The sequence below is a fragment of the Eleutherodactylus coqui genome, chromosome 6 (assembly GCF_035609145.1).
Source record: "Eleutherodactylus coqui strain aEleCoq1 chromosome 6, aEleCoq1.hap1, whole genome shotgun sequence".
NCBI lineage: Eukaryota > Metazoa > Chordata > Amphibia > Anura > Eleutherodactylidae > Eleutherodactylus > Eleutherodactylus coqui.
In genome coordinates this window covers 103,993,182-104,013,457 of record NC_089842.1, presented here as the reverse complement: position 1 = coordinate 104,013,457, position 20,276 = coordinate 103,993,182, and the positions used below count along the sequence as shown (strand labels likewise).

The 20,276-nt window shown below is 42.3% G+C and overlaps 1 protein-coding gene across 3 annotated transcripts in view; it reads left to right on the top strand.

Annotated features, from left to right (window-relative positions):
• Nucleotides 1–20,276, top strand: part of NPHP4 (nephrocystin 4) — a 288,934-nt gene that overhangs the window by 150,855 nt on the left and 117,803 nt on the right. For all 3 annotated transcript variants that reach the window (XM_066607298.1, XM_066607299.1, XM_066607300.1), the window contains 2 exons: nt 12,564–12,619; nt 13,122–13,238. In XM_066607298.1, the coding sequence (XP_066463395.1) occupies nt 12,564–12,619; nt 13,122–13,238 (173 nt within the window). The remainder of the gene's footprint in view (nt 1–12,563; nt 12,620–13,121; nt 13,239–20,276) is intronic.

Here is a 20,276-nt window from a genome sequence, read left to right as displayed (position 1 = left end):
AGGGGTGTATTTTTTTAAATGGGGTCATTTCTGGGGGTAGCTATCATTATGACACCTATGAGCCTTTACAATCTTGGCTTGGTGCAGGAAAACAAAATGTTCCTCAAAATGTTGATAATCAATGTTAAATTTGTATGTCTCCTAAATGGTCAAAATAATATGAAAGTTTTTCAAATGTGCTTCCAGAATAAAGTAAACAGATGGAAATATATATCTCATCAAACATTTGTACAGTATGTTTGCACATATTTGAGATATTGCAATTGGAAAATGTGGGAAAAAGGACATCTTTTTCAAAATTTTCCCAATTTTGGCACTTTTAATAAATATCCACAAATTCTATCGGTCTATTTTTACCACCTAAATGAAGTACAATATGTGTTGAAAAAACAATGTCAGAATTACTTGGATATACAAAACCTTAGCAGAGTTGTTCCATGTTAAAGTGACATATGTCAGATTTCCAAAATTGGTCACTAAGGGGTAAAGAACTTATTGTGTGCTGCTGCATTATTAAATTCTGTGTATAAACAGTATGCACTAAGCCCCTAAGCTCCCTCTAGTGGCAGGTGCTAGCAACCTACATTTTATCATTTAACACTTTGGGTTTGCAGGGGTTTAGAACACCAGTTGCTATAAAGATATATTACAAAATTAAGGAATATTTTGAACAAAATGCAAAATGGTGTTAAATATCAACATTCATTTTATGGTGAAAAATACATTCTGTTCATGAACTTGTAATCCAAATAATACAATGTTTGATACACTAACATCAAGATTAAACCTAGACCTGATTTTATGCAACTTGAACTACCCTGTTTCCCTGAAAATAAGACCTAGCATGATTTTCCAGAATTTTTGAGGATGCTAAATGATTTTTCAGGCTTTTTGAGGATGCTTGAAATATAAGCTCTACTCCAAAATTAAGCCCTGCTAACAGTTTATTAAAAAAGTCAATTTAAATAGTGTCCAGGCAGCTAAACATGTAAAAAAGGTAAACCTGGGGGGCGGAGCCTGGCCGGAGATGTAGATAGTCGCATCTCAGAGTAGCTCCTGCAAGATCCGACATTCCCATCCTGTTAACGGGACCCAGAGACGCCGAAAGGTAATCAAAAAGCAGCGGAGGCACAGTAGCAAGCTCCGGAGACAGAACAGACAGCAGCAGAGTTAATGGTGCGAGGCAAGGAGCGGGGGAAGGCAGATGAAGCCGGCGGCAGGCAGAAACAACATGGCGCCGGAGGGAGAGAGCCGAGAACGCTCATACCGCGGCCCAGCACAAACAGTGCAGACACAGCACGTAAACTGGCGGGGTATGCCAGGGAGGAGGGGGGGCAGAAAACAGGACTCCATAAGCCCTAAACAACAGAGGGGAGAGCGGGAGAGCCCACAGAGAAGCACACAAACGGAGGGAGCAGGAGGGGAGGAAGAAGCTGCGGACACAGTACATGCAGAAAGTGAAAGTCAAAAGGAAAGAGCAGACAAAGCAAACACAACAACGGACCCTGCTAAACACAGCAAGGACAAGGAAAAACAAAATAGTCTACATGCTGTACAAGATCATGCTGGAAATAAGCAGGAAGTCACAAGTCAGGCAGACAACCCCAACTACAAAAATAAAGGTGCAAACAGTGTCAATCCAGACGAACACTACACAGAAGACAGCATGAATAATGCAAGCAGCCCAGGCATATGCACGCACAGCGCAAATCACGCAGACACCTCAGAAAGCACTATACGAGACACCTCCCAAAGTGCAGAAGATGCCGCCAAAAAAGATCAAAGGCAGGAGGACGAAAGGTGCGCCAGGGAGCCTACGTTGAAAGAAATATTCAGCGAAATCACTAAAGGCAACGCATCACTGAACAACCTTAATATGCAGATGGGGGCGATGCAAAGTAATGTAAACCTGCTACGGCAAGATATGAGGAAAATATCAGAGCGTCTGACAGAAACTGAACAACGTATAAGCGACGTAGAAGACGCAATACAGCCGATGCAACGAGACGTGGAAAAAAATCTGCATGACATACAATATCTACAGAACAAGGTAGACGACCTAGAAAATAGGTCAAGAAGGAACAACGTGCGGATTGTGGGCCTCCCAGAAAAGACGGAAGGAAGAAACCCTGCAGAATTTTTTGAAACATGGCTGCCCGAACTGTTCGGAAGAAACACTCTAACTGCAATGTTTGCAGTCGAAAGAGCCCACCGTGTACCGACACGACCCCTCCCCCTGGGGGCTCCAGCCAGACCGATACTCATCAAAGTACTGCATTACAGAGACCGTGATACCATACTCCAAAAGGCCCGCGAAAAGGGTGAAATCCAATATAATGGCGTGAAAGTCTCCTTCTATCCAGATTTCTCCACGGAAATACAAAAGAAGCGAGCAACATTTGTAAAAATAAAAAGACGACTGCGAAACCTACAAGTGCCCTACGGGATGCTGTACCCGGCTAAACTGAGAGTGGCGGCGCTGGGCACGACACAATTCTTTGAAAACCCAAAAGATGCAGGTGCCTGGATAGATCAAAATGAAGAACAGATTCGGAGGGGAAGATCGCCGCGCAAGACACCATGAAGAGGCTGCACCTAAAGAAACGTTCATGCGAAGGGAACCGAAAATTTCTGAAAGGAGCTCCTGGGACGACAGGATGCATCGCGTAGGAGAATGGAGGACTGGTACCCCGATCCGATGAGACAACGGATCAGTGAGTTACATGTTGGGGGTGTCTGTTGTTTGGTCTCTCTCTCGCATATTAGGGGAATATTAGATAAGATACAGTTAAAAGGGATAAGGTTAAACGATAGAAAAATGATTCAGGGTGGGATAAGGGGAAGAAATGTCAACGTAAATGTACAAATGATAAATGTGTTGCAAATAACGAAAATATGTATAGTAAATGTGGATAAATGTCTGTACTGGGGGATGTGGGGGACCAAACCAAAATGTTACTGGAGAAGCCCTATGCGGAGAACAAACAGTAATACACATACACATATACGGGGCGACACGGGCGAGACACAAATACAGAGATGGGGACCCTCCCAGTGCGACTCACTCATAAAAACAAAAAGGGGTGGAGGCGCCCAGAAAATAATAACCCTGCGGAAAACAAAAAACAAGGAAAATGGGTAGTAGGATAAGGGTCGTATCGTGGAACGTGAGAGGTATGAGTGACCAGACAAAACGATCAGCAGTACTGCAAGTCATCAAGGAACAAGGCCCGGCTATTATATGCTTGCAGGAAACACATTTATCAAAAGAAAATACGGACACGTTCAAAATAGGGGGGATGGGTCAGAGCTTCCACTCCACACACACGAGGTACTCCAGGGGGGTCAGCATAGTGGTACACAGAAATATACCGTTTAAATGTCTCTCACGAAAAATTGACCCAGAAGGCCGCTTTATATGCCTACACTGCAGAATCTACAACTACACATGCATTATAGCTTCAGTATATATCCCGCCACCATATAATAACATGATAATGAGGCAAGTTATAGGTTTCATAACAGATAAACCGGACATTCCAGTCCTTATCATAGGCGACTTTAATTCGGTCATTAACCCTGCACAGGACAGACTAAGGGCAGGAAACGCAAACGAAGAAAGGAACCTGACACCACTAGGTAAACTAATAAACGAGATATCATTGATAGACATATGGAGAACACGGCACCCCACAAACAAACAATACTCCTGCTACTCATCCACATACCAATGCTTATCTAGAATAGACCTAGCGGTAGGGAATATTCAGATATATAGAGATATAACCTCGATAGAATATCTACCAAGAGTTGTTTCTGACCACTCCATCCTACGTCTGGACATACAGCACAGTAACACTGTGAGTCATTCCCAAAAAAGATGGAATCTGAACTCGCACTGGCTAAACATATTAAACAAGGAAATAGTGAAAAAAACACTAGAGGAATACTTCATATTAAATAAGGATACCACAAGTATGACGATTTGCTGGGAGGCCATGAAGGCATATATGAGGGGGGTATACATACAGCAAATCACACAGGCAAAAAAAGGACATAGAGAAAGAGGGCAAAAAATACGAGACAAACTAAAAGAATCAGAAGAAAATTACATAAAAGAGAAAACTATAACAACACTCAACCTATGGAAACAGGCCCAAGAGGCCCTTAATAAATATGTCCTAGAAACGGCAGCCACTAAAAATGGGTTCAGGAAACAGACATATTATGAGGAGGGAGAAAAAACGGGACATATGCTGGCAGTTATAGCCCGAGCACAAACTAGCCCCACATACATCATTGAACTAAAAGACGCACAAGGCGAGATAGTCAGGGACGCAACATCCATAAGAGAGATTGCACGGGAATTTTACTCCTCTCTGTATTCCTCGAAACTGGAAAAAACGGTAGAACAAATCGAGGAATACTTGGCGGATATAAGAACACATAAATTGACGGAGGAACAGAGAGAGTTTCTAGATGCACCAATAGACTTGGAGGAGATGCAAGAGGCAGTAAAAGATATGCAAAATAACAAGGCCCCAGGGGAGGATGGTTTCCCAATAGAATTTTACAAACAACATGCAGACACTTTATTACCACAACTCCTGGAGACATGGGCGGGGGCGGAAAAGGAAGGGAAACTACCACAAACAATGCGAAAAGCAAAAATAATAATTCTGTTAAAACCAGAAAAGGACCCCCTGTTGATGGACTCGTATAGGCCGATATCGCTGTTAAACGCGGATGTCAAAATTATAGCAAAAGTTTTAGCCAAGCGGCTATCACAAGTGGCATCCACCCTGGTGCATCCAGACCAGAGTGGGTTTATACCAGCAAGATCAACGGCTACGAACATCCGTAGAGTATTTCTAAACCTACAAATACCCGTAGATAATACCGGAGACAGAATCATATGCTCACTGGACGCGGCCAAGGCGTTTGATAGCGTTGAGTGGCAATACCTGTGGAAGGTACTAGAAAAAATGGGCTGTGGCCCAATATTTGTGAGACGAGTAAAACTCCTATATGCTAGAGCGGAGGCGGATGTGTCCATCAACGGGGGGTCATCAGAAACATTCCCACTACATAGAGGGACAAGGCAGGGATGCCCACTATCGCCACTCCTGTTTGCACTTGCAATAGAGCCCCTAGCATGCAAAATTCGGTCACACCAGGAAATAGTGGGATTCATAAGAGGAAACATGGAGGAGAAAATCGCTTTGTATGCAGACGACATGTTATTATTTTTAGGGGACAGGGAAAAATCTTTAGAAACCACGATGCAAACAATAAAAGAATTTGGAGCCTTCTCAGGACTCGCTATCAATTGGACCAAATCCGAAATACTATCAATAGACACCCCAGACATGCAAGTTGCCAACAGAGAATTAACCCTGAAATGCACCCCAACAATTAAATATCTGGGAGTTAAAATTACGAAAGAGGTCAGTGAGTACGGGAAAATAAACCTGGAACCACTTATGGAAAAATGGAAACAAAAACTTCACATATGGAAAAAACTACCCATGACAATCATAGGAAGAGTGAATCTTATAAAAATGATATGGATGCCCCAATTACTGTATCTAATACACAACTCCCCACACTGGATAACACAAAAATTTTTCCACAAGGCCAAGGGACTGTTTAGAGAACTCATATGGGGAGGGAAGACACCTAGGATAAAATTAGAACTGCTATACAATTCAAAAGAAAAGGGAGGATTAGCCTTGCCCAATCCGTTCTCGTACTTCATGGCCTCCCAGCTGCAACATCTCAGGGGATGGGAGACAGAAGAAACACACGACGCTAGTTTCAGAATCCTTAAAAATCTCTTTAACGGATCACATTTGTTTGAAACCCTGGAACGTGGAGCGTTTAAAAAAAACCGTCAAAGTGCCCCCACGCTATTATTGATACATAAAATATGGTGGAAGACCAGAAACATGCTTGATATAAAAAACTGCACACAACATACCCCCATATGGAATAACCCGCACCTGCCAGAAATCAACAAGCTAAAAGGATTCCAAGGGTGGAAAGACAGGGGAGTTAGGAGAATGGACCAGATACTAGAGGGGGGGGGAACTAAAAACCTTCGAGCAGTTAAGGCAAAATCACGACATCCCCAATAGTGACTTTTACAAATATCTGCAACTTAGACACGCTATACAAGCGGAAAAAAACACGGCGGAAATAACAATGGTAATAAATATAGTAGCGGACATAATAGGAAAAGCCACCACCACAGCGGGGAAAATATCTGTACTATATTCCCATATACAGGACACGGTCAATGCACACAACCCGTTATCAACAAGAGCAAAATGGGAGGCAGACATAGGGCCCATTGAGGAGTCGCACTGGGAGGAAATCCTACAAATGACACCCAAGCTATCTCTGAGCGAATCACACAGAGTCTCACAAATATTTCTAATACACAGAGTGTACCGCACCCCGGCCTTCTTACACAATATAGGAATGAGAACCTCCCCGATATGTGTAAGGTGCAAAACCCACACGGCGGACCTAATCCACATGCTATGGCGATGTCCGAAATTGCACAGATATTGGATGGGAATAAGAAATGCAATTAACGCGGCATTTGGCATACGTATGGACTTTACACCATACGTGTGCATTCTGGGATACATACAGGATCTAACATTAGATGATCATGAAAAACTAGCGGTAGCCAGACTATTGTATATAGCCAGAAAAACAATAGCCCAGCGCTGGTTGGACGAAGAACCACCCACGCTGGGAGAATTCAAAAATAAGGTCAACCAAATTTTACCGTGGGAAAGGAGTATTTACACTAAGCGTAAGACCAGTCAAAAATATCAGGACATATGGCTGAGATGGATACACGCCCAGAGCAGTAATGTTGGACCAAATACATAGGGAGTGGTGAGCCGTGTGGGGAGGCACCAGTAAAGCGGGGATTTACTAAGACATAACAACGTATGTAATGGATATATATAAAGTTTATTGGGAAATGTAGAACAAATTACAGACTCGATATACAATAAAATAAAGTGGTAAGGAGTAATAGGGAAAAGTTAAGAAAGGAGGGATTGGAGAGAGAGAGACCGGGCAACGGGCAAAAGAAATATGACCCCCCCTCGAATGCAACAAAAAATCTAACCCTGAATCAATAAAAGAAAACAGCAAGAAGATAAGCAACACGAAGACCAAAGAAGAAAACAAATATACGTTACAAGAACTGTTATTATTGTTTACGACACAACACTGTGTTCATTCAGAGACAGTTTACCCAAAGAACAGAACGTTGAGAGAGAGATCTTAGGGGGGATGGGGGAGGGAGGGGGGGGGAGGGGAAGGGGGTGGGTGAGAGGGGGAGGGGGAGGGAGGGAGGGAGGGGAAACCAAAGATTTGTTAAAAAAAATGTTTTAAAATATGCAAAAGGTGAAAAAGTTTAATAAAAAATACTTTAATTAAAAAAAAAAAAAAAAAAAGGTAAACCTTTTTGAACAAAAATTAATATAAGGCACTCCTATTTTCGGGGAAACACGGTAGCTGCGCCAGGAATCCCCCATACTGTGTACTCCAACTGGTCGCCACAAGTTTTACAGTAACTGTATTCATCTCTCCATTTTATTCCTATTTTCATTCATCCTTCTACAATTCTTTACACTTCAGTTTCAAACACCTTTCTGACTCGATAGAACCTATGGCTCTGTTTATCCTGAATTTCATGGTGGATGAATAGAATGTCAGAACAGTGAATACTGACACATGGGAGGTAGGAAGCAGGGGTATATTTAACTTCAACTGCAATGCAGGCTTGTTAAGATTTCCTTTTGTAATTAAATGGACCTATGGCTCTTTAATTTCATGTAGGTATGAACCTACAATAGTGTTCAGTGCAAAGAGTACAGATGTAGTAGAGGGGAACCTATCCTTGAACTATTTGTACAGTACAATCACTATGATAAGAGAGGATGCCACATGACATACCCGCTCTGCTACATTTGTCATTGAACTGTCATGTAATGTCACTGAAAGACTGACTGTCGAATGAGACATGGATGTTAGAGCAGGGGATCCCCAGCTATCTACTATCTCTTCTGGCTTCCCCTTCCTCCCTCCCACCCTATGGATGATCTCCTTGGCTCAGAGTGATCCATGCTCTTGCGTCTCAGAAGCCAACTGTTAGTAAAGATATTATTGCCACTTTGAGGTCTTCCAAGATTGATCATAAAACTCATATAAATGGACTTTATGAGGCTTGTAATATCTCTGATGCAGATATTATGACCTCCTTAAAGCTGAAGCCAATTTTCTCACGCCAACATTTCCTAGTAGCCGTTCATTTAATGCTATAGGCATTTGCTGTGAATGGTTGGGTTACTTGTGTAGATGGCATGTTAAGCAGAAGATGCTAAAAGCAATGCAATAAAACCATTGGTAATAGGAGAATCTCACCATGATATCCTATTACAGCTGATATTACGGAAGTTATTGCCCCCTCTAAAAAGGACCAATTAAAGTGTCAATCAGAAGAAATAAGCCCCGCCTCTCTGACTTCTTAGGATTTTTAATGGCACATAGGGTTCAAGGCTGTATGCAGTGGCAAACATGGATGTTTGGGAATGTTACAATGGAGCTGGTTAACTTTAAAAAAAATCAGGCTTGACAGTGGATGACAGAAGTATAATTAGCAATAATAAGCAAAAATAAATGAATACATAAATAATATATTTAATCAAGTAAATTGAGTACTAATCATTTTACTAACAAAGAAAGCAATCGCCTTTCCGTAATTATATTAGAGGTTTTAAAAAGAAGTGAATTATCTAAAATAGCGGTTAACAGCCGACTGTCGCGGATCAATGGCATTTAAACCTGAAATGACCTTGGGATGGAATAATCGGCATGGATTCATTGAGCATCAAAGAAAAAAAGAAAATGAAAATGCTTGTGAGACTGACCTATTATCGGCTGCTCAGAGGGTTATATATTCCCTTTCAAGTAAATTTTGCCTCAGACAAAGTCCACTAAAAGAATGTCTGTTACAATCCACACAGTGCCAGCACCAAGATATCTCACTTAATATAGAATACATTGGACCACCCATCTGTGTCATATAACAAGCTGCCAATTCTGGTTTGCATTCCTGCACAGGCAAATTGTGCGTTCCGCATCCACTGTGTCTAAAATAGGGGCGTATTTTCATAGAAGGGGACATGCCTTTGGAAAGAAGGTGTGGCCTAAATGTAACCTCTCACACTAACATTTTGATGCAATAAAAACTTCTAAAACTTAGCAAACTAATAGTTGGTGTAAATTTAGACTGGACAGTTTAAATATGTACCACATTTATCATCAAGCATAAGCCGCTGTGTAACGTCTTACCTGCGCTGGATAGGAGCCACGAGTGTAGTAGCCTTGCGGGAAAGGAGAGTAGTCAGGAGGAAGCTGGAGGTCGTCAGCAGGTAGTCACATTTGCAGTACAAATGGATGAGGCAGGTAGCATTGTCGTGAAGAGAGCCAGGAGTCGTTATCAGGTAGTCATGTTTGCAGTACAAATGGATGAGGCGAAAAGTGTAGTCAGATGGAAAGCCAGAAGTCGTTATCAGGAAGTCTCGGTTCCAGTACAAATGGATGAGGCAGAAAGCGTAGTAAGGAGGAGAACCAGGAGTTGTCAGTAGGTAGTCACAGTTTGCAGGAGGGGAGCAGGTTAGGAGACGCTTGATAAAGGCAATGGAGCACAGTAATCACACGCTGGTGCAGTGGCAGGGTCAGGCTTTTATAATGAGCTCAATCTGGAAACAGAGGCAGGGTCAGGACCAGGAGGCAGGGAATAGATCAGCAGGGAACATGGAACAAGGCTACAGTCATGCAGAGGAACTTGTCCAAAGGCTGGATGGCTCAGTAGTGAGAGCTACTGACTAGAGTGCAAGGAGGTTCCTGGTTCGATCCCTGATATACTGTGGTAAATCTGATTCATTTTAAACCTGTCTTGTCTAAGTTTGCACTGTCTACTTATTAGTAAATCTACCTCATGGTGTATTGCTGTAGGAACCTCCACCATCAACAGTAATCTGTTGGGAAATCAGACAGGAAGTGTTGATTTCTCCTACAGCGCCTCCACAGCACATTGGTTTCTTATTATGCTGTGGAGGTGCAATGAAACCAAAGTGCTGCTCATGTAATGCATAGAAATGGGCAAAGGATGGTTCCCACAAAGAATGAGATAAATGATTATAAATCTGTTGTAGCTCCTCCATGTAGGAGATTACCTACAAATACTGTGTTTCCCCAAAAATAAGGCAGTGTCTTATATTAATTTTTGTACAAAAAGGTTTAACTTTTTTACATGTATAGCTGCCTGGACACTATTTAAATTGACTTTTTTTATTAACTGTTAGCAGGGCTTAATTTTGGAGTAGGGCTTATATTCCAAGCATCCTCAAAAAGCCTGAAAAATCATTTAGCATCCTCAAAAATTCTGGAAAATCATGCTATGTCTTATTTTCAGGGTATGTCTTATTTTCAGGGAAATATACATGAATATATTATGTCTGAATGATCCAGTAACAAAGAGGGTTTTTTAACCTTTTTAGGGGGCATTTAAGTGGTAGATAATTTAATCTACATTTGCTGTACATTGGAATGCTTTCTATAGTTCCCTGAGAAGAGTTTTTCAGTGGAATTACTAGTAGGAAGTCCAGAAAAATGTGCATGATATCAGCAGCTGATCGTGTACTACTGCTGCACTTTTAGAAGCCGATGAAAGTTAAGAGAGACTTTATCCACAATATCCATAAATTGGGAGATGCAGTTGGTTGGTGGCAGTTCGAACACATGAAGTTTCCAGCGCTACAGAACCTCAATGACTAATGCTGAGTAATGGAATGTGTTCATCCCATCCATTACAGACATTAGAGGAGACAGTAGATGGATTTACTGTATGACCCTCTTTACGGAGATCACGTTATTATTTTCTAAGCTTTTTTTTTTCCTTTGTGGCAGCAACACAGGATGAAACAGACGCAGCATGTAACATGTCTGGGTTTAGTATGTCAATGGAAACCTCATTTTTTTAAATGAGCACAAAAATCCACATTCTGTAGTATTATCTAGTAGCATGTGGCCAGAATTCATGATTTGATGAATAAACTGTCACGGATCATTTTATTTTTGGGTTATTTTAATGCTAGGGCAGATTCACTATAGCAGTCACACTAGAATACTAGCGTAAATAAATAAGACATGCTGCCTAGTTTCAGTCATCTTTATATCTCTCTAGACCGATTCTGCCCCTCAGTGATTGGCCTATTTTGCACCTTTTTGACAAGCTATTTTTATTGATCATCGTATTCCAAGAGCCATAATATAGCTGTATAAAGGCTAATTTTTTGCAGGACAACAGGAAAGTAGTTTTCATTGGTGCCATTTTAAAGGGAACCTGTCATCTGCCTAAAGTACCATAAACTAATTTATGGTGCTGTTAGGTGAGGTGACTGGGAGCCAGGTGATATATATATATATTTTTTTATACTTGCCCGCTTCCTGGTTCCTGCAATGCTTTACCACTGAAGTCCACGTGCGGGACAAAAATCGGACTCTTTTCAGAGTCCCATATGCGCGCTCTCCTATAGACTTGGCGATACGATAAGGGACTTGAGGATACAATATTTTGGTTGCTAGCATAGTACACTGCACTACTTGTATAGTGCAGTGTACTATGCCTATGACAGCAAACTATTAGACCCAGGGAACAAGATCTAATAGCATTGGTTTCATGACAGACAAGACTTCCAGTCGGCATGGAAAATCATCGGCGCCCCTGGGTCTTCTTGGCATTGGACATCCATGCCGGGCTACAGTTGCAACACTGCAAAAATGGCGTATGTGCAGGTTTAAAATCCATTAATGACTTATTGAAAAAAGCATATTAGTGATCACTAATGTGTTTAAAAAACTCTGGAAAAAGGGGGTATGGCTTATTGGGGTCCTAAAATAGAGCAGATTTATTCTGTTGCCACAATTTTGGTACTAAGTATATGCCTAGTGTAAGCCAGTCAAGGGGTAGCTTACACAGGAGAAAACACACCCCCTATAAAACTCCCAGATTTTTTGCACAGCAGTGGGCTAAATACATAAAGTTACACAAAACATTTAGCTTGTAGTGGTGAACAACCAGAATGTTATGATTTCATTTTAATTCAGTACTGGACATTTGGAGCTTTCCTTGTATCAGTGTGCATTGAGCTAGCTGTCAGTCACAGATCAGGACCGCCCACTGGACTCTTAAGCCTAGAGTGAGCAGGCATTGAAATGAATAAAATGCAAATTATACAGAATGTTTATATAATAAACTTATATATTAATCTGCTCACTTCATCCTGTTATATAACATGGTACTGCCTGCAGATCAAATGGCATGTTGAATATGACAGGTTCCCTTTAAGATTAGAGACTCGCAAGTCAAGGTACAATGACAGATTAGTGTTAATTAAACACCTGCCTCCCGTCATATCCTTTGCAGCATATTATATTGTCTATTTCTTGATTTACTCTTTTTTTTCTAGCAAGAACAAAAGTTGCAAATACATCACCTCTTCAAGATCTAGAACTGGGACCTGCAGTAAGTGTTGTCCTGTACTATTTTTGTATTTAGATATCTCCCCACATTTGCTTTCTTCCCCTCGCACAGCATGCAGTCGCACAGACACAGTAAAGGAGATATGTTGCCCCACTTCTTCCATGACCACTATGTATTTTGTTACTGTATATGACATTTGGGGGACTGAGCCAGTTTTTAATCGCTACAGAGCATAGACTGGTAGAGTTGGAAGGGACCTCCAGGGTCATCGGGTCCGACCCCCTGCTCAGTGCAGGATTCACTAAATCATCCCAGACAGATGTCTGTCCAGCCTTTGTTTGAACATTTCCATTGAAGGAGATCTCACCACCCGTTTTAAGGCATTAAAAAGGGTATCTATAGTCTGGTGGAAAAATGAGAATGATGACTTTTTTGTTAGTGCAGCTTTTTAACATCGCAGCCATGTAGAACTTGAGTAGCTTTACAAGTATTTTACGGCTTTATTAAACCTACTGACATCTAATTCTTTTCTTTTTCGTTTTAGTTGTCCATGTCCCAGCTTACCACATCTTCCCGTTATCCAACCATAAGTCACTCATCTCTCCAGCATGCCCCCAGCCAGCTCATGCCTTCACCAATGGCCTATCAGTTGTCTCATGCGGTAGGTACAGTTCTTGCATAACATGCCAGCAGGAATAGCTTAGCTCAATGCTCGTTCAGAATAGTCGTGCACACTAATAGTCTGGGGTTTCAGACTGAATGCTATACTGATTTGTAAACTGCATGTAGTTTGTGGCTTGTGCTGATCTAAATGTTTAAAACACACTTAGTGGTTATTTGAGGACTAAAATAAAATGTCACACCCGTGGAATGGTGTAAACTATAGAAGAAAGACATACCTCCTGAAGTGACTCCTTGGCCAGCAATAGAGTGCCTCCCCACCACCCCAAACCTGGTAAAAGCCCCCTGATCAAAAAGAAGAAAACAAAACTAGGAATGCCCCCCAAAGACTCATGCCCACAGCCATATGCTTAAAACGCTGCAGGTCTCCCAACAGCGGTTTACATATTCGGCAGCCATATGCTGAGCCGGCAAAGACTATGTATGGCTGTGTATGGCAGTGTTCACACACCAGTGTTTGTGGAATAATGTAAGTCCATTGACTTCATTTAGCATGGATCATGTGGCCCCGCAATGCACGCATAATATGCAGTGAAAGCATGGTTGTGTGCATGAGCCCGGCTGCTATACCTGCTTCCCTGGTAGTTACACCTATACCGTCATATGCTGACACTTCCCCAAGTGATAGCACTTAGATGTTGGTGGTTGCATAGTGCTCCTATAGATACTGCATTTACTAGGCAGTATGCACTCCAGGTTACTCTACTATGGATTACCTTACTGCTTTATATGGTATACAGTATACATCCTGCTAACTGAGTGATATACTGATCTTGGATGATGCTGTATTGTGTTACTGTGTAATATTGTTCATTTATTGGACAATTTTGCAATCTAAAATATCTAATTGGTTTGTTAATTTTCAAGGCCCTGTACAGTATCACCACTATCATTACTGTGGATCTATAGGGGCATTGTTGTGGTTCTTCATATACGTACATTTGTGTAATATGCTGCCCTCATGCGTCGCTATACTTTTGATTCTAATGTGTGTCTGGAACAGTTGCTCTATTATCTCCTAGTGAAGTTTTTTTTACTACTTCTTTATAATGTTTTAGATATTTTTATTATATCTTACCCTGATGTTATTTCCTAACCTGCAGGACATGTATGAAGGGAGCTTACACAGCCTTTTCCCTCCATACATCGCACCTGCCGGTTGTTTCTTACAGCTGACACCCAGCGGCAACAGCTCCAATAAACCCCGTGGCTCATCAAAACTGTTAACACTTTAAATGCTGCTGTCAATTCTGACAGCGGCATTTAAATCCCTTGGACATGAAATGAGATCGCAGGGAGCCGTGCGAGTGTCATGGCAGACAGGGGCTTTCTGAAAGGCCCCAGAACTGTCATGTCAGAAAGCCTATCAAGCCATGCTCGTTTGGTGGCTTGATAGACTGCCTGCCTGATAATGCTATGGCATTACATCATATTGCAGGAGCGATCAAAGCATTGCAGGGTGTTGTCTCCTCTGGGGACTAAAAAAAGTAAGAATAAGATCAATACAGTTTTACAAATTATTTAAAAAAAGTAATAAAAGTAAAAAAAAAATATTTATAATAAAAAAATCTAAATAATAAAACAAAAATACATATTTAATATTGCCGTGTCCGTAAAAGTCAGATTTATCAAAGTAACACATTACCCGATATATGTCGTTAGAAAAAAATCATAAAAACGCCAGAAATGCGCTTTTTTGGACGCCCTGTTTCCACGAAAAAATGCAATAAAAAGCAATCAAAAAGTTGCATGTATTCCAAAATGGTACCAAGGTAAACTACAGGACATCCCGCAAAATATTAGCCCTCGCACAACTATGTTGATGGAGTAATAAAAAAAAGTTATTGCGCGCAGATTATTTTAAACAATTAATTATCCTTGAAAAAAGTAGTACAAGTAGTACAGCAAAAAAAAAAAGCTATATAAGTTTGATATTATAGCAATTGTACTGACCCATAGAATAAAGTTATCATGTAGAGATGAGCGAGCGTACTCGGAAAAGCACTACTCGCTCGAGTAATTTGCTTTATCCGAGTATCGCTGTGCTCGGGTCTGAAGATTCGGGTGCCGGCACGGAGCGGGGAGCTGCAAGGGAGAGCGGGGAGGAACGGAGGGGAGATCTTTCTCTCCCGCCCGCTCTCCCCTGCTCCCCGCTGAGACTCACCTGTCAGCCGCAGCGGCACCCGAATCTTCAGGAACGAGCACAGCGATACTCGGATAAAGCAAATTACTCGAGCGAGTAGTGCTTTTCCGAGTACGCTCGCTCATCTCTATTATCATGTCATTTTTGTTGCAGTGTGTGCGCCGTAAAAACAAGACGCACTGAAAGATGGCGGGATTTCGTTTTCATTCCATTTCCCTCCACTTAGAATTTTTTTAAAGTTTTTCAGTACATTATATGATACAATAAATAGTACCATTGCAAAAAGCAAGCCCCCAGACAGCTATGTCGGATAAATAAAGGAGTTACGATTTTTTAAAGGGGGGAACAAATGGAAAAACAAAAAAAAAGCTTGGTCTCTAAGGGATTAAAGTGGTTTTCTGAGCTAAAATTGTTTTTTTAAGCATCCCGTGCCCAAAAATAATAAAAGAAGAAAACCTATACTCAGTGCAAAGCACCCCATGATATTTGCCAATTTTCTCAGTGAAATCCGTATAATAAGAAAAACTAGTAACTATAAATTGCAAATGCACTGATCAGCATTAGCAGCACAGAAGTAAGCGAGCTGAACATTTCTTACTTTGTAGTTCTCGGACATTTTTTTTTATCATTCTCTTGACCTGGGGCTGAGCAGACGACACGGGAGGTGGGTTGCCGGGATTAGCATTCAGCACATATTAAGCGGTCTGAAAGGGTTTTATGGAAGACATTACAATATTTTGTGGCAGCTGAATAATTTATTTATATACCAAAACTACTAATGGTACATTGTAAATTCACAACATATGCACCGCTGCTATAGCTTTTGGCTCACTGACCTTCACCACTCACTGAAGAGTAGCTCCAATCGGCTTAGATGTACTAAAATCCCACACACAATGAGCTTGTAGGACGTTTGATCCACACAAACCTGCACTCACGTAGCACTTTACAAGTTACTCTAATGGAAGGTAAGAGAAGAGAGATTGTATATATTATTAAAAGGGTTTCGAGTCTTGTTTAAAGAGGCTTTCCCACTACCTAAAATTGCTGCACAACGACTCTGTGCTTCCTTGTTGCTGCTGACCAGGACATGTGACTGCTGCAGCCAATCACTGACCAACACAGTGACCCTCTATAGCCAGTGATTGGCTGCAGCAGTCACATGTCCTGGTCAGCAGCAACCAGGAAGGGCAGAGTGGTTGTGAAGCAGTTTTAGGTAGTGGGAAAACCCCTTTAAGTAAAGTTTACTCATTGTACAACATAAAGTTCTAAAACTTTCTAATTTTGCATGTCACTTCCTCACCGTTTTCAAAGATCTTTGCTTGATATGATTAAATGGGAACATTCTTGTTTACATTCAGAGGCTAAAAACCCATTCTGACTTAATTTTTATCTAATATACATGACACATTCGGTTTATGCAAACCCACTGATTTCAGAAGGATTGGCTAATGTTCTTGTGTATTGGAACTCCACAACTTCCCCCTCCTCCCAGGAAAGATCAGAGAACAGAGTGATGAATTGTAACATACCCTATACTTTGCTACTGTAGAAGATCAGTTGCTGCCAGAGGTGCCTGTCAGTGGCTTATGTCCTACTCCTACAAATAAGGGATTGTTGCAATACAGACAATCCTCTGTGATCTGCACACCGTAGCCTCACAAATCTCTACTTTCATGATTCCAGGTTGATAGCTTTAATTTAGGCCTATTTCAGACATCCATGATACAGCCGCATTTTATCTGTGAGGCATTGAAACACAAAGGAGCAGATTTACTATTCAAAATATCAGTTTTCTGGCACAAATTGCACCAGAAAACTGTCTTTATGCCACATTTACTATGTGTTTTTAGACACAGTCGGACATTTTTCCGACAAAAAAGAGCATGGACTAAATTGCGCCATAAAATTCTACCAAAAGTTGGCACAATTTTTGGTGTAAACGAAGCTAACTAATAGGCGATATAAACTTAGCTTAGACAGTTTTACAGTTCGACAGATTTATCATCCAGCTGTGGTAAATCTGGCACATTTTAAGACTGTCTGCCTAATGGCCCTTTTACATTAAACCTCTCGATTCTCATTTGCTCGAGCGAACGAGCTAGTGATATCATCACCAGCTCATTCGCACTTGTGCAGCCTGTTTAGACAAAAGTTATCCTTGAGAATCGTGAACTTCTCGTTCGGTGTTTCACATTCCTATGTGAGACATTGAACAATCAGTGTTTAAACACAATGAGAAGCCACCGAGCCGATGAAGGTTTTAATGCCAGCAGAAACTGAACAATGAATGAGAAGTGCATGGTTCTCTTTCAGTGTTCAGTCTTTGGCTCTGTCAGGACTCAAACCCACAACCTCTTGTGTCCCAGTTGGCAGCTCTCTCTCTGCTAGGTTAGTCCAGCACTTGGACAGTTCCATTGCTGAAACCTAGCCTTCCTCTACATTTCTCAGTTACCTAGTTCCTGCCTTATGGTCCTGACCCCGCCTTTGTTCCTGATTGCACTTCCTATAAAAGCCCAGCCTTGCCACTCCTTCAGTGGATGATTATTGTGTTCCACCACTGTGATCAAGCTCCTCTTCCTCTGTCTCCTCCATTGTACTGCATGCAGATACCTACTGCTGCTGACCTTTGGCTTCCATTGACTATGCTTCCGTCTCATCCATTTGTACTGCATTCTGTGACTTCCTGATAACGACTCCCGGCTATTCTGACTACTCTCCAGCGACTGGCTTGGCTACTACATAGTGACTCCAATTCAGCGCCGGTAAGACGCTTACAAACTAATCACTCCCAAAATGGAGTCTGTAGTGATCACCCTGCCGAAACAAGTGACAGAGCTCCAAGAATTCTTTGCCTCCTACCAGGAGAAGTTTTCTGGATTGCAGACCTTGGTGCTGGATCAACAGAAGGAGATAATTCCCTTACAGAAACAACTGTTGGATTTGCATCATTCAGGCTCAGATGTCTGCTTCCCACTGCCAGCTAAATTTGCAGGAGATCGTTGCCAATACCGAGGTTTCTTAAATCAATGCCAGATCTATTTCCAAATGCAGCCTACCCTGTTTTCCAGTGACCGGAAAAAGTATTCTTTATTATTAACCTTCTCACTAATGAGGCACTTTCCTGAGTCTCGCCATATATAGAGACTGGCAGCAATCTCCTTAACAGCCTTGACGCATTCACGACTGCTATGGGTCAAATCCTTGATGATCCGAACTGCGGTGCCATGGCTGAAGGGAGGTTGCATAGCCTATGATAGCAGAATTTTATCACTGCACAAATGACACCACATGGAATCCTGCTGCACAACAGAGCCAATTTTGCCAGGGATTATCTAGATGTGGGTAAAAGATCAACTTGCCAGAGTGGAGACTCCTGATAATCTGGAAGACTCCGGATGCAAACTATGCATCCGGATTGACCAAAGACTTTCTGAATGATGAGGAGAGACTGTGCGGTTGGGGCACTAGCAACCCTTATTCCTTCAGTCAATCCACATTGAGTCCTCTGCCGCAGACTGTGGCCGCACCAGAACCAATGCAGATCGATGTCATCCGCTCCATCGGCCTAAAGGACACCGTTCTCTCCTGGTTCTCCTCCTACCTATCTGACCGCTACTTCAGTGTCTCCTTTGCTGGCTCTACCTCCCCTCCTCTTCCCCTTGCTGTTGGGGTCCCCCAAGGCTCAGTCCTCGGCCCCCTCCTTTTCTCTATTTACACAGCCCCTGTTGGACAAACCATCAGGAGCTTTGGCCTCCAATACCACCTCTATGCTGATGACACCCACCTATACACCTCTTCCCGTGACATCTCTGCACCTTTCCTCCAAAACATCACCAACTGTCTGTCTGCTGTCTCCAACACTATGTCCTCTCTCTACCTAAAACTAAACCTCTCTAAAACTGACTTACTGGTATTTCCACCCTCCACAAACCGACCTCATCCTGACATCTCCATCTCAGTGTGTGGCACCACCATAACTCCCAAACAGCATGTCCGCTGCCTTGGGGTCATATTCGACTCCGATCTCTCATTTACCCCCTACATCCAATCTCTCGCCCGAACATGTCAGCTGCACCTCAAGAATATCGCAAGAATCCGCTCTTTTCTCACCATAGACACGCTGAAAACACTTGTTGTTGCCCTCATCCACTCACGACTCGATTATTGCAACTCATTGCTGATCGGCCTCCCCTGCACCAGACTCTACCCTCTCCAATCCATCTTGAATGCCGCAGCCCGGCTCATATTCCTGTCCAGCCGCTACTCGGACACCTCTGCCCTGTGCCAGTCACTGCACTGGCTGCCCGTTAAATACAGAATTCAATTTAAACTTACTACCCTAATCCACAAAGCCCTCCACAGTGCAGCGCCACCCTATATTGCCTCGCTCATCTCAATCCATCACCCAGCCCGGGCTCTCCGCTCGGCAAACGAAACTAGACTGCACACCCCTCTAATTCGAACTTCTCACTCCCGCCTCCAAGATTTCTCCAGAGCAGCACCAGCCCTCTGGAACGCATTACCAAAGGATACCCGGGCAATCCAGGACTCGATAAACTTCAGGCGTGCTCTAAAAACGCACCTTTTCAGGGAGGCATACCGCATACCCTAAACCGACTCCTCTGTATGCCACCTGATAACATGCTCCCTGACCTATTGACTGCAATCCCTGCTAGCTGTCATAAACTGCCCCTGCAGTCATACCGATTCTGCCGTCACACGGCCAAACATCTGACCATTGTTTGTGTATAGAATCCCTCACTCTCCACCCCGCCATACTGTGCACATCTCCAGCCCTTTACCTTTTGTATCCCCCCATTACTTGTAGTATGTAAGCTCGTTGGAGCAGGACCCTTCCTTATTGTTTCCACC